Consider the following 15,459-nt stretch of genomic DNA (forward strand, 5'->3'; position numbering starts at 1 on the left):
GCGAACACCCTCTGCAGCAGATTTGATATGTTCTTGGCAGGCTGTCACAAGCAGACAGTAGTCCCTTCAGAGTTATGGTTTCTCTTTTAAAAGCCCAATTTTTTGAGAGGCAGGACTCAATCCTGCGCTTGTCTCCTGTAACACAGAAGGGTCAGAAAGCAGCTGACTCACTTCAGCTGGAGAGTATCAGAAGGGTAGCCGTGTTAGTCTGGATCTGTAAAAGCAGCAAAGAGTCCTGTGGCACCTTATAGACTAACAGACTTTTTGGAGCATGAGCTTTCATGGGTGAATACCCACTTTGTCAGATGCAACTGCAACTTGCATCTGACGAAGTGGGTATTCACCCCACGAAAGCTCATGCTCCAAAAAGTCTGTTAGTCTATAAGGTGCCACAGGACTCTGTGCTGCTTTTTCAGCTGGAGAATTGGTTTCTTTAACATTTCCACCACTAAAAGAAATAAAAATTACTCTACAAGAATAGAAATCCCTAACTGTAAAGGTTGTACGCAGCGCGGTAAATGCGCAAAGTAGAATATAGGGTTTGGGGAGCTAAGATGGGGTTTTAAAGGTGTAATGTAAACTGGTTTTGTTTTCCTTTAACAAGGCAATCAGCAGTTAGATGCCATTCATGTAACGCAGCTGGAAAGAGACACCGTTCTAGTCTGCTTGGACAGTAAGTATTGGCTGGATGGCTGGAGCTGTGTGATAGAAACCTTTGCTTTGGCACAAATGCTACTTTGTTAGATGTCAGCTCTTTGGTTCTCTTTTATACTTGCATTTCAATATCAGGGCTTCAGTTAAGGTTTAGATACATGCAGCTGTCAGGTTTGCAGCCCTCTAAAAAAAATACATATGTCCTTTATTTTGTCTTTTGTTTTCATCGTTTAAACTTAATGCAGTGTTATGATTGAGAATAGAATACTCAAAAATCAGAAATGTTTAGAGCTTCATTTCTTACCACAAATTTAACTTGTACAACACACCTGGCAATACAAGAATCTGTATGCACAGAAGCGTGGCTGAAAAGTTAATGGTTTCAGTAGCAACCCAGTCATGACTTTTGTGTATTTAAATATACAAACCTTCATGTTAGGGTGGTTGGTTGTTTTTTTTTCTTTGAATAATCATATATTTTGTATTTTTTTAGGAAGACATTTAGCAATGTCTCAAACATACAGATATGCATACGGTCTTATCTACTTGTGCATTAATAGAAACATGCTCTTTGATTCGTTCTGTACAGACTATAAAAGCCAGACATGGGAATAAAATATTCTTAAGCCTGAAGGTTGTAGTTAGCATTTTATACGTAAAGCTGTTGTAATCCTTTTCAGCAACGGGTTTTGAGCTTGATTTTGTATTTCTTTTCCCTTGAGAATTTGTGAAAATTGTGAATTTACAAGGGAAGCTGAAATCGAGCAAGAAGCTGGCCTCTGAGCTAAGTTTTGATTTCTGCATTGAATCTGTAGGTAAGTAAAAATCTCCCGACTGGTTCTCAAGTACTGAGCCTTGAGCAGAGAAGATTTTATCTTCAAATTGCATGGCTCTTCCTAGCCAAGGTTGGTTTATTTCCTACCACTGCAAAAGCTTACTCCTTGGTGTAGTGCTTATTGCAGTGAATTGTCTCCTTGACTGCATTGACTACCTAGGGGGATAGGCCATATGCCAGGTTGTGTTTGCGAGCTGAGCCTGATGTTTGGAAATTCCGTTCTAGTGTCATTCCTGCTGTTTTTCAATAAGATGTATCCTGTCTTGATTAAAAACAAAGGAATTGTTCTCATCTGTTCCTCCTCATTTCTAGAGCAGTAAGAAACATTTTTATCAAAGAGTTCTTATTGTAGTAATAAATTAGGTTGGAGCAATTTTTAACAAAGGTGAGATTTTACTTAAGGAAACCCTGCGGATAGCAGTTTAGCTCATCCATACCTTCATGATAATACATAGCTCTTACCCGGTGTATAGCGGTCTTGTTTTTGAAAGGTGTGCCGTAACCTCTAAAGCTTTGCGCACTGTTACGCTGAGTGTTCCTGCCATGATCAATTGTCCCAAATTGTGGGTATTTAGTATACGTTAATTGTTGCAGAACTGGAATTCTTTAAACTTGTTCTGGAACCAGAGTCAGTGGTGAAAAGCCTTTAATAAAAATCCCAGTTTCAAGATCAGCTCACTCTTACCCAGCCGTTCCTTGCAGTTTGGAGCACTGGGTTCCTTAGGCATCTTCCCTTTGGCAACTGATTTTTGAGGTAGCTTTTTAAAGAATAAATGTCACATGGTCATCTGTCCAGGCAGTGCAGGGTCTTGTGTAACAGAATCTCAGAACTGGTCAGGCTATGAAAGGTCACTGCAGTATTTTTTTTTTTATTTGACACGTGGTCCTTTCCTAAATCATGAAATATTATAATTACCCAGTTGAATTCTCAGTGAGAAAACTTTCCCTCCATTCCCAGCAACTGACATACACTGTCATTTATACTATAATGCGACTACACTGCGTGGACAACTTTCCTTTGACACTCTGAAGGGATGAAGAGATGGAAAGATGTATTGAGGACTCTTGCGCTAATTGTCTAGCTCACTTTGCATATGGCTGTTCAGTGAATGGTTTCTGGAATTTATTGCACTCGGCTCTGGGGAGCCTCGGTTTTGTAATGTAGGGATTGGAATAGGAATAAGTAGTACTTCCTGGTTTATGACAGGAGAAAGGGACCAGCAAGTGCACAGGAATCTAAGGGCATGTCTGTATTGCAGTCGGAGGTGAGATTGCTGTTTGGGTAGACATACTCATGCCAACTTTAATCCAGCTAGCACGACTCAAATAGCAGTGAAAACACAGCTGCATGGATCCTGGCATGGGCTAGGAGTGTGAATACATACCCAGGATTCCAAGTGGGCTTGTGCAGCTGATGCTGAAACACATGCAGCCATGTGCTCGCTGCTGTTGCTAGCTGCACTAGCCAAGTGATAGCTAGCACAGGCATGCCTTCACAAGCTACAGTCACCCCACCAGTTGCAGTGCAGACATAGCTTTTTATGTAGAAAAAGGTACAATTTGTTGATGTTTGAAAAGCCCAATCACTAGTTTATAAGTTTCAAGTGACTTAATTGAATGCCAGGTGCATCAGCTACTGAACAGCATGCCCCATTAGTCTCTGAGAGATCACATGGGAAACAAGCAGGCAGGGCCAGCTTTAGGCCGATTCCCCCAATTCCCCAGAACTGGTCCCTGCACCTAGAAGGGCCCCACACCTTAGGCACATCTTAAAATGTTTAAAAAAAAATTATTTTACTCATCTGGTCCGCTCCGGCTCTTTGGCGGCATTTTGGCAGTAGAGGGGGGTCCTTCGGTGCCGTGGAAGACTTGGACCAGACCCCCTGCCACCGAAGTGCCACCAAAGCCCCGGACTGCCGCCGGATATTCAAATCAGGCCCCGCAGTTCATAAAGCCAGCGCTGCAAGCAAGACCTGGAAAAATAGCATGGCTATAAAATGTGTAATATTCATTTGGTGCCACACTTCCTGCACTGGACCCACCAATGCTGTCTTTGATCAGAGACAATAGAACTCCTTTCAACCCATTTGTCTAATTTTATTTTTCTTCTTGTAGTGTGCCTTCAAGACAGTGTACTGGCTTTCTGGAAGCATGGCATGCAGGGCAAAAGCTTTAAGTCAGATGAAGTAAGTACTCACCTGGTCTTTCCATATTTAATTTAATTTAATTTAATTTTAACTCATCTTCCCTTCGCACCTGCTTCCAGGTTGCTGATTCAGACTGGGGCCCTAAATTGCTACCATAACACAGTAACTCCTCACTTGACATTGTAGTTCTGTTCCTGAAAAAATGCGACTTTAAGCGAAACAATGTTAAGCGAATCCAATTTCCCCGTAAGAATTAATGTAAATAGGGGAGGTTAGGTTCCAGGGAAATTTTTTTCACCAGACAAAAGACTATATATATATATGTATGTGTGTGTGTGTGTGTGTGTGTATATATAACACACATATACACTGTATAAGTTTTAAACAATGTAATACTGTACACAGCAATGATGATAGTGAAGCTTGGTTGACGTGGTGGAGTCAGAGGGTGGAACCGGGTGGGCTATTTCCCAGGGAATGCCTTACTGCTAAATGATGAGCTAGCACTCGGCTGAGCCCTCAAGGGTTAACCCACTGTTGTTAAGGTAGCCTCACACTCTACAAGGCAGCACAGATGGTGGGAGGGGAGGCAGCAAGGCAGAGAGAGACAGAGACACACCCCATGTGTGTGAGAGATGTGCATTGCCCCTTTAAGTACGCTGACCCCACCCCCTCTAAGTACATTGCCTTTTTAAGTAGATCAGCAAGCTGAGACAGCAGCTGCTGCCAGCGAGCTCCCTCTGTCCTGAGCCCTGTCGTATCATCCTCCGCTCTGTGGAGGTGGGGTAAGCAGGGGGGAGGGAGACACCCTGACATTAACACCCCTCTTGTCTCCCCCAGCTTTGCACAGCAAGCAGGAGGCTCCCAGGAGCAGCTCCAAGGCAGAGGGCAGGAGCAGCTCAGGGGTGTTGAGGTGTGCGGGGAGGGACAGCTGAACTGCTGGTAATTGATAGCCTGCTGGGTGGCTGCTGTGCAGGGAACTTAGGGGAGCGGGGAGCTCATGGGGGGCTGCTGGCCCACCCTGGTTCCAAGCCGCCACCAACTAGCTCCCACAGGCTGCTCTTCCTGCAAGCAGTGGACAGAGCAGGTGGCTGCCAAACAACATTATAAGGGAGCATTGGGCAACTTTAAACGAGCATGTTCTCTAATAGATCAGCAACAAAACAACATGAAGCGGGATGACCTTAAGTGAGGAGTTACTGTAATAGTGTGTGGCTAGTCAGTGTCACTGGTTTGGATGGTCAGATGCGTGTTCTGACATTGCTGTCCTGTGCTGCTCTGGGGGAAATGACAGGCAGGCTTTTTCCCAGCCCGCACAAGAGGCATCTACTGGTAGCACAGCACCAAACTGAAACTAAAGAGGCATCAGGCAAGTGTGTCCAGAGAACGGAGAGGGATGGGCCCAAACATGTTGCTGTTCATAGATTCCGAGGCCAGAAGAGACCATTGTGATCAGCTAGTCTGACCTCCTGTGTAACACAGGCCAGAGCCTCCTCCAGAACAATTCCTAGAGCAGATCTTCTGCAAAAACATCCAGTCTTGATTTTAAAACTGTCAGCAGTGGCAAATCCACCATGACCCTTGGTAAATTGTTCCAGTGGTTAATTACTGTCACCGTTAAGTTTGCACTTTTATTTCCAGCCTAAATTTGTCTAGCTTCAGCTTCCAGCCACTGGACTGTTATATCTTTCTCTGCTAGACTGAAGAGCCTGTTATCAAATATTTGTTCCCCATATAGGTACTTACAGACTGCGATGAAGTCACTACTGAACGTTCCCTTTAAGCTGAATAGTTTGAGCTCTTTGGGTTTGTTGTTATAAGGCATGTTATATGAGGCATGTTGCTCTTGGGCCCACCCTAAACATCATCAACGGTTCCAAAAAAACTTTATACATTTCTGCCTTTAAACCTTTTATACAAATTCAGGACGGACAATTTGAAAGGCTGGCTCAGAAAATTTAATTCTAATGAAAATTCATCTTGTTGACAGTGTCCCTTTAACTCTGCGCAGTGATAGATGAAATTCAGTCTCTCTGCTGAGATTTAAGCAAAGTGCCCTCAAGTCCACCATCTTATCCTGCAGTGTGCTAATCATCACTATTACAAGCTATTTAAGATTAATCTTGTGAGGTCTAATCACTAAGCTGTACTTAGTGCCTGTATAAGGTTTTATATTTTGCACTAAATCTTATTTAAAATTGTAATTTGAAGAAGTTGGCTGGATATTTTCTCTTCTAAATCAGATTAATGTATTTTACTTTACCAGTACAAAGGAACTTTCTACTAATCCTTTTCTTTTGCAGGTTACCCAAGAGATTTCGGATGAAACCAGGGTTTTCCGCTTATTGGGTTCAGACAGGTAGTTATATTTAAGAAACTTAAATCTTGTATTAATTTAAATGTTAGCTGAAAACGAGTTGAAATTCAGCTACAGTCCAGAATGGTTCTCTCAGACCAGGGGTCGGCAACCTATGGCACGCGAGCCAATTTTTAATGGCACGCGGCTGCCTGCTGGGACTCCGCGTGTCATTAAAAATCCTGCCCACGCGGCAAGCCACGGGGTCTGGAGTCCCGGGCTGGAGTGCCGCCCGAGCGCAGCAAGCTGCTGCCCCCTCCCCCGCCTTTCCCTAGAGCCGTGCTGCCGCGCTTGCAGTGCTCTGGGGGCGGGGGCTTGGTGCTCCCGCGGGGCAGCGTTTGGCTCCGTGGGGAGGGAAAGACGCTCCCCGCTCATCCGGAGCCCTGCTGCTGCGCGCACAGCGCTCTCAGGGGCGGGGTGAAGCAGGGCTGCGCGCGTGGGGGTGGCGGCGGCGACAGGGCTCCGGATGAGCAAGGAGCCTCATGGTAAGGGGGCGGGGGCTGGGGCTGGAAGGGAGGGGGTTGGGTAAGGGGTGGGGGCAGTCAAGGGACAGGGAGCAGGGTGGGTTGGATGGGGGTGTGGTATACTGGGCGGTGGTTGGGGCGAGGGTCTCTGGAGGGGGCAGTCAGGGAGCAGGGGGTTTGGATGGGGCATGGGAGTCCTGGGGTCTGTTTGGGGGGTGGATAGGGGGTCAGGGCAGTCAGGGGACAGGGAGCAAAGAGGGTCCTGGGGGAGCAGTTAGGGTGGGGAGGGGTCTCTGGAGGGGGTGGTCAGGGGACAAGGAGCTGCGGGGGTTGGATGAGTTGGGAGTTCTGGGGGGACTGTCAGGAGGTAGGGGTGTGGAGAAGGGTTGGGGCAGGCAGGTAGGTAGCAGTTGGGAGGTTTGTTATGGGTCCAGAGTTCTGGGGATCCTGTCAGGGGGCGGGGAGCAGTTAGATAGGCATGGGAGTCCAGGGGGTTCTGTCTGGGGGCGGGGGTGTGGATAAGGGTTGGAGCAGTCAGGGGACAGGTAGGGGGTAGGGTCCTAGGGAGGCAGTCGGGATAAGGGACAGGGAAGCTTAGATAGGGGGTGGGGTCCCAGGAGAGGGTAGTTGGGACAAGGAGCGGGGGGGTTGGGGGTTCTGGAGGAGCAGTCACCCAGCCCTCTGCCCTGACCCCCCCCCACACACACACACACACACCCAGCTCTGCCCTGAGCCCTGCACCCCCACACACTCCCAGGCCCCTGCCCTGAGCGCTGTACAACCCAGCCCTCTGTTGACTCTTTTTTACCCCCCCCCATGACCCCAGCCCTGACTGGCTCCCCCACACATACCCAGCCCCCCTACCCTGACACATGCACCCCCTTCACATGCGCCCAGCCCTCTGTCCTGTCTCTTGCACCTCCCGCATCCCCAACCCCCCCCCCCACATCCCATGCACCATGCACATCCCCACCCCGAGCACCAAATGGGAGCCCTTGCACCCCCACTCACATTCCCACCTGCACCCCTCACATCACATGGGAGCTGCCCAGGTAAGTGCCCCACACCCAAACCTCCTGAGCCCCCTCCTTCATTCTAGCACCTGACCAGAACCTTCACCCCCAGTCCTGTGCTCGGTCCACTCCAACTCTCAGCTCAGTGCACAGAGAGGAAGAGAATGGACCAGAACCAGGGAGAAGGTAGGTACCCACTGTATGTGGGCAGGGCCGGGACCCCAGACCGTCGCTTGGCCAAGTAGGTCCGGCAGCCGGGATCCCGGCTGGCAGGAGCCGGAGGATGGAACCCCTGAGCGGCAGTGAGCTGAGCCGCTCAGCCTACTGCTGGTCTGGGGTCCCGGCCACCAGCACCACACAGCCTGCTGCCAGACCCTTCCCAGCTGGGGTCCTGGCCGCAGGCTCCACTCAGCCCATCAGCCTAGGTGAACAGAACCCCAGACCAGCAGTGGGCTGAGTGGGTCAGTGGCGTAAGATCAACATTTTAATTTAATTTTAAATGAAGCTTCTTAAACGTTTTGAAAACCTTGTTTATTTTACGATACAACACTAGTTTAGTTATATAATATATAGACTTATAGAGAGAGACCTTCTAAAAAACATTAAAATGTATGACCAGCATGCGAAACCTTAAATTAGAGTGAATAAATGAAGACTCAGCACACCGCCTCTGAATGGTTGCCGACCCCTGTCTCAGACCGTTGTGTGGGGGGAAAAAGATGGATGGCAATGCAGCTTGTTGCTCAACACTGCCACCTTTGGTTGATTTTAAGAAGTGATTGTGATTAGAACCAAAGTGAGTTTGGCGCCATCTTCCAGTCCAAGCGCCAGGCGTACTTTGACATTGCTTTTAGTAATATGAACACAGTGTACCTAGAATATATAAATCCCCATGCAATAGACCTGTGGGGAGAGAACGAACCACATGTAACAGATGGTAGTCATGTTGCTCCATGCCCTTCAGGAAAGTCCTGGTTCTAGCAATCATGGTTTGGATTTTGAGGGAAGGATTATATTCACACAGACAACCAGCTTGTAAATGTTCTTTCCTTCTGTGGGACTTGAGGTCTGGAATAAGATAGCAACAAACCTAAGTGACTTGTTTTGTTTAACACACGAAGCTTCGTTATAATCTCAGTCCCTGAAACATCCAGCTGAGTCTCTTCAGCAAAAGCAAGCAGGGAACAGGTACAGTCTGATTGGAGCCACTAGCTCAAGGAAGATGCTCTTTGAATCCAGAATTGTCACATTAGCCGAGGCTGCTTCAGCCTTCTAGGCTTTGTGCAGCGTAACCATGTGGTTCTTACGAGTCAAGAGATTGTGTTCTAGGCCTGCCGACATGGCTTATGCCGCTCACGGAGGTGGGTTTTATTATGCCGACGGGAAAGCTCATCTTCACCACACGTGTTGCAGAGGCACAACTATACATCTAGATGTACAGACCTGAAGAAGAGCTCAAAAGCTTCTCTCTCTCCCCAACAGAAGTTGGTCCAATAACAGATGTTATCTCACCCACCTTGTGTGTCTCATATCCTGGGACCAACATGGCTACAACAATGCTGTTTGCATAAGTTAAATGGGCATTAAAGGAATATCAACATACCTCTGTCACCTTATGAGCCTATGAACAATGGGTGGTGTTCCTCTTTGATGTTAGTATTTAAACCGTGGGATCTCTGTTTTCCAGCTAACCCTATTCTATTTTGTGCTTGTGTTCACTTGCAGGGTTGTAGTGTTAGAAAGTAGGCCGACAGAAAACCCGACTGCACACAGCAATCTCTACATCTTGGCTGGACATGAAAATAGTTACTAAGGAACAGTAACCCAATGCAAATAACAAGAGACTGAATCCATCACATAAGGAAAAAAGAACCATTAAGGAAACTCAAATACAAGCTGGACTGTAACTTACTTCTTCTCTTCTTGAGATCTTAATTATCTGGTCCGTAGGGTAGAAATCAATATTGTACTTTTCGCAGCTGGAAACAGCTAGTTCTGTCTCTTGCCACTGTGTGGCTGGTTATATCAAGTTTGCTTAATAAAAGCTTTGAGATAAATAGTCCTTTATTTGTTAATCCTAGGGAAACACAGCCTTTAAAAAAAAAATGCAATAAAGGTGTCATAAAAAGTTAGGTGTTTACTTCCTCTGGGTTGTCCTTGTATCCTGTAGATATAAATATAGTGCTGGCCAGTCCTTTATACTGAGTCTTATCCTTAATAAAGATGATTTGCGCAGGAAGTGAAAGGATCAGCAATGCTTTTCATTTTTAAATCTGCCATTCTGTATGGCTTTGTAAAATAGACTATTTAATCGTTATTTATTAATCTGCTGCTGGAATGGTGTAATGTATCTAACTTTTAGCAAAAGAAGGTTGCAGAGCAGCTTAGCCTTTTTTACAGTTGTATAAAGATTTGATGATTCTTGGTCCTTGTAGAGATGTAGCGCATTGTTGAAGGGGGTTATAGTACAACATTGGTTGTGCCTGTATAAATGCAATTTTGTACAACAAAGTATTTTGTATTCATTTTGCCTACAGAGTTGCCATAAAAGGGAGTTTCATATTTACTGAAATAGGTGTAGAGTATATACAAAATGTAATATTGACACCTGAAACGTTATTCGTGGGTGGGTGTGTACAGTATATGTGTGAGTGTGTGTGTGTGTGTCATTGACAGGCAGTGTATATGTAATATATACATGCTTTATTTTCATAAATTAGGGATAACCTGTGTGAAATTAAACGGACACGTAAGTGGATTGTGCCTGGTCACCCTTAAGGAATGAGAATAACGTATCCAACTGCCCACAACATGTATTTTATTTATACTATTCCAGAGGGGAGTCTGTAGGGCAACTATGCTTCTAAGCTTTTGGTATGTATAGTTGCTCACATTGTTTGTCAGACTGTCATTTAGTGATGGTTGTTTCCGAGCTCTAGAGTATAAATATCTGTGATAAGAAGCCGTATTCTATAATAAAGCTTTGGGTCATGTCTCCTGTTACCCCTTCCCCCCTTTTTAGTTTGTCATCCATACTTTATCACCTTATTCCTCCATTAAAGAGTCACATTGCTTCCTATTGTCTGTGCTCATTAATGAACGTTCTGATGGTACCCTGGACACTTAAATGCTACCAGATAGACTGCTGTTCATACCCTGTATATGGGGTGTTATTACCCCACAATAACACTCTAGCCGTGATATAAGCAGCATCAGGCCAGAGGCTGATGCAGTAGCAGTTATTTAAAGTTCGGGTTTATTTTAACACTTAATTCTAGTGTATACTGGGGTGTCCCATTCAATCTCAATATCTGCTAAATTAATAGGGGGAAAATATGTTAGAACCTTCACAATTCATTTCAATAACAGAACAGAGTAAATTTAACAATACCAACAAGCTTTGTTGCTAAGCTATGTTGACAGATTCTGAGGCAAACATGAGTGGTTTGATGTCCTCTGATCTGCTGAGAGAATGAAGAGCCTCATTGTCCTTTTGGAAATCAAATGGCTTGATTCATAATTAATATTGCTGAAATTAACAATGGGTAGTTGGTGCATGTGAGGAATCAGGAGAGTCATGTCTTGTTTGGTGCATCTAGAATCATATCATAGAATATCAGGGTTGGAAGGGAGGTCATCTAGTCCAACCCCCTGCTCAAAGCAGGACCAATCCCTGGACAGATTTTTGCCCCAGATCCCTAAATGGCCCCCTCAAGGATTGAACTTACAACCTTGGGTTTAGTAGGCCAATGCTCAAACCACCGAGCTATTCCCCTTCATATTGTTCTGATCTCTTGGTGGGAAGATTGAACTGCAGAAATGTAAACGCTTTGTCCACTTAAGTTGTCATTCAAACCTAGTTTTGTAGTATTGATTTGACAGTTAAATCAAGTTAGTGTTTTTAGTTCAGAAACTGTATTGACGTTTATAAAGACCTTACAAATATTCCCAAACAGTACACTGTAGATAGGATAATGTTGAAATAATGTGGCTAATTAATTATAAATTGTATCAGAAATTTTACAAGAGTAGCACACAAGTTTTGTATTTTTGAAGAATTGGAAAGGAGTTTGTGTCATTATAAAAGTCCCATTATTTTGCTTTCTAAAGCAGTGTTTTGGATAGTAGGGCCCAACTGATTTCTTCCTAAACTGTGTCAGGGAAATCGCAAGGACTGGTGCCAGTCCATGGACTGGTTGTTGAGAAACACTGTTCTAAAGTATTCTCTGGGAGTGGGAGGTTCTCCACTCATCCAATAACTGAATGTACAAAAAGTCTGTGGCTGTTGAGATTTTTACAGAATCTCAAATGGCAAAGCAAACTAGATAAAAATATTTTGTTTCTGCAAATATTTTTTCAGCTGTGTATGTATTTGAGCGAGAGAGGATTCATTTAAGATACTTTCAAGCTGACGTTTCAAATGAAAAGTTTTAACAGAGGGTGGTATCAGAATGTCCTTGTATTATCACTTGGCTTGTTGCGGTAAAATAAGTCACAAACTTTCAGTGGTAGTTAGCTATATTTTCTAGTATAGAAATGACTTTTGCCATATTTAAAGGTGATTTATTACTAAGGCTTGGGCTACACTTAAAAATGAGATCTACCAAGCTACACCACTCAGAACTGTGCAAAATTTCATATTCTGAGTGCTGTAATTAGGTGAACCTAACCCCTAATGTCAACCTGGCTAGGTTGTCAGAAGAATTCTGTAGTAGCACAGCTGCAGTGGCTTTACTGTAGTCTTATTCTAATCATATTAGAAGTAGGATACATCTGTTAGTATGGCATGCTTTAAAACAGCAGAAGAAAAGGTACAGCTATAAAACTGCCCTACAGCAAACATCAGTTTGACATAAATGGTCTCTTCCCACATGACTTGTAGCTGCTATCGACATTTGAAGTTTGTCTAATATTGTTTATACCTTGTCTGTTCTGTAACATTTCAACCAGGATAAAATACCCCAGAGTGCAATTATTAGCACTAAATACAAGGTTAGCTCAGGACCTGTGAAAGGTGCCAAAGTATTAATTATTCTGTGAACAAGTTTTGTATTCAACTTAAGACTAAAACAGGCTCCTTGAGTTCTTTGAAATGCAAACAGCAGATTAGGAAAGCAAATGGGGTTAATGAATGTGATCAGATCTATTGTAAACTGAGAAACACCTGTAGTGGTGGTAGTGACATCTAAGTTAGCTGAGGAGGAAAGGTGCAACATGGCAGTGAAGCCCAACAGTGATTCCAACCAGACACATGAGCCCTGGGAGGATCGCAGCTTGCTGCTGAGAGGAAACTTTCTGAGGTGGATGTTGGTTTTTAAACTCTTGCATTTCCACTAGGTTGTAGCTGAGGCTGGACGTGCAGACTGTTTAGCTAGACTTTCCTGCTTGTTCAGTTGTTAGAGAACGGTGGGCGAGGTAATATCTTTATTGGACCAGCTTCTGCTGGGGAGAGACCGACGAGCTTTCCAGCTTATGCAGAGCTGCTCTGAGCTCTGAAGAAGAGCTCTGTGTACGTTTGAAAGCTTGTCTCTCTCACCCACCTTGTGTCTCTAACATCCTGAGACCAAGAGAGCTACACCACCACTCCATTTATATTCACTTTGTTTTCAGCCTTCCTGCCACATGCACTTTATTTGATATCTAGAAGCCCTGTTCTAGGTTGGTTGGGAACAGCGGGAGGTAAATTGATACCTACCTGTAGGGAAGGCACGAGTAGGGGCTTGCTTTCTTGGCTAATGGTGTGGGACTGGAGGCCTCTCAGCAAAGGATTCTTACAGAGAAATGTAGGCTGATGCAGCTGCAAGGAGAGCAGGACCACCCTGTGCCTTTCCTCTTCATGTACCTGGAGCCACTTGTCAGGCTCATGTACTGCTGCCACTGCCCCACACCTCAGCATGCAGGAGCTGCTGCTTTTCGAACATGAGTCTCTAATGGTACCTCTCACCTGCCTTTCAGAGCCAGCCTCAGGCCTCTAGAAATAGCTGGGTGGGCAGCATTTTCAGGTTGAAGCTCCCCCTCCCTATGCTTTAGAGTCCCAGCTGCACCTTCAAAGCCCTGTCTACACTGCTATTTTAGAGTATTAACCCATCTGTCAACTGGGGTGGGGGCCTTGCTCCAAAATGCTGCACAAAGGTAGGCAAACTGCAGCCTGCAGGCCTGTCATGGTATAATTCCCCAATCTGAACCTTAGAGTCCAAAAAATGGGGTACCAGCATGAATTCCTTTAAGCTTAATTACCAGCTTTGATCTGATAAGCTGCTACCACCCAAAAATATATAGTGTTTTGGGGCACTCTGGTCCCCCCAAAAACCTTCCCTGGGGACCCCAAGACCCAAATTCCTTGAGTCTTACAACAAAGGGGAATAAACCATTTCCCCCCCTTCTCTTTTCTTCCTCCCAGATCTTTCCTGCCCTGGGTACACTAGGTGATCACTGTGATTCAAACTCCTTGAATCACAAAACAGAGAAATCAGGTTTGTTTCCCTCCCTTCTCTCCCCCTCCCAGGCATTCCCTCCCTGGGCTATCCTGGAGAGAGAGACAGATTCAAGCTTCAGTGAATCTAAACAAAGGGATTTCCCCTTTCCCCCCTCCCTTCTCTTTCCCTGTCTACCACCAATTCCCTGGTAAGTACAAACTCAATTCCCTTGAGCCTCAACAAGGGGAAAAAATCAAACAGGTCTTAAAAAGCAAAACTTTTAATAAAAAGAAAGAAAAAAAGTAAAAGTTGTCTCTAATTTAGATGGTAAAAGTTACAGGGTTTTTCAGCTTATAGACACTAGAGAGAAGCCTCCCCCCAGCAAAATACAATTTAAAATACTCCCAGCAAACTACACATTTGCAAATACAGAAAACAATCAAAAGACTAAACTCGCCTTTTCCTGGTACTTACTAAAATTAGAACTGAAGAGATTTTTTTCAGAAAGATTGGAGGAATCTGCTTACATGTCTGGTCCCTCTCAGAATCCAGAGAACAAAGCCAAACCCAAAAAACACAAACAAAGGCTTCCCTCCATGGAGATTTGAAAGTATGTTGTTTCCTGACTGGTCCTTTGGTCAGGTGTTTTTGGTTCACTGTTTGTTAACCCTTTACAGGTAAAAGAGACATTAACCCTTAACTATCTGTTTATGACAGGGCCACATATGGTCCGTGGGACCCTCCTGCCTGATCCCTGAGCTCCTGGCCCAGGAGCCTAGCCAGCCCCTCCCTCCTGCCCTGCTGTCCCCCCTCCTCTGCAGCCTCAGCTCACTGTGCCGCTGGCACAATCCTCTGGGCAGTGGGGCTGCAGAGCCGGGCCTGACCCAGTCTCTGTGCTGCGCGGTGGTGTGGCTGGCTCCAGCTGGGCAGTGTGGCTGCCTGTCCTGGTGCTCTGGGCCAAGCGGCTGTAGCGTTGCCAGCCACCAGTGCTCCAGGCAGTGCAGTAAGGGGGCAGGGGAGTTCTGGGGAGTCACCAGGGGGCAGGGGTGTGGATAGGGGTTGGGGTGGTCAGAGTGTGGGGAGCAGGGGTGTTGAATGGGGGGACAGTCAGGAAGGAGAGGAGGGGTTGGATGAGGTGGCAGGGGGTGGTTGGATGGGGTAGGGGTCCTGGGTGGTTAGATGGGGCAGGGATCCCAGGGGGGTCGGTCAGGGGATCAGATGGGGGTGGGGGCCAGGCCATGCCTGGCTGTTTAGGGAGGCATAACCTCCCCTAACCGACCCTCCATACAATTTCAGAAACCTGATGCAGTCCTCAGGCCAAAACGTTTGCTCTCCCCTGGGGCCCTGATAGTGCCAGGGGCTGGACCTTGGCTTTGCAGAGCAATGACACCGGCGGGGCAGGGGGCTGTTGGCATTAGCACCCCAGGGCGAGCGTGGGCAGGGCAGGGCTGGGCTGGCTGCTCTCTCTCCAACACCACAACAAGTGGAGGTTTCATGACAATAAAAGGTGGCGAGGTTTCAAGCACGCAAGGGAATGCGGGACTTCCCTCCCCCGCCCTGCCCCTTCCGCCTGT

At 45.9% G+C, this 15,459-nt stretch overlaps 1 protein-coding gene across 3 annotated transcripts in view; it reads left to right on the forward strand.

Moving 5' to 3' along the window:
- The window catches only part of MAP4K5 (mitogen-activated protein kinase kinase kinase kinase 5), an 84,429-nt gene extending 73,886 nt beyond the window's left edge, over window positions 1-10,543 (forward strand). For 2 of the 3 annotated variants that reach the window (XM_050954600.1, XM_050954599.1), the window contains 5 exons: window positions 605-673; window positions 1,377-1,469; window positions 3,605-3,675; window positions 5,940-5,995; window positions 9,195-10,543. In XM_050954600.1, coding sequence (XP_050810557.1) covers window positions 605-673; window positions 1,377-1,469; window positions 3,605-3,675; window positions 5,940-5,995; window positions 9,195-9,282 — 377 coding nt within the window. In that variant the 3' untranslated portion in view covers window positions 9,283-10,543. Of the gene's footprint in view, window positions 1-604; window positions 674-1,376; window positions 1,470-3,604; window positions 3,676-5,939; window positions 5,996-9,194 lie in introns of those variants that run through there. The other variant, XR_007774609.1, reaches the window with a different exon arrangement.
- The last annotated feature ends 4,916 nt before the right edge of the window (window positions 10,544-15,459 follow it).

This window comes from Gopherus flavomarginatus, chromosome 5 (genome assembly GCF_025201925.1).
Source record: "Gopherus flavomarginatus isolate rGopFla2 chromosome 5, rGopFla2.mat.asm, whole genome shotgun sequence".
Classification (NCBI taxonomy): domain Eukaryota; kingdom Metazoa; phylum Chordata; order Testudines; family Testudinidae; genus Gopherus; species Gopherus flavomarginatus.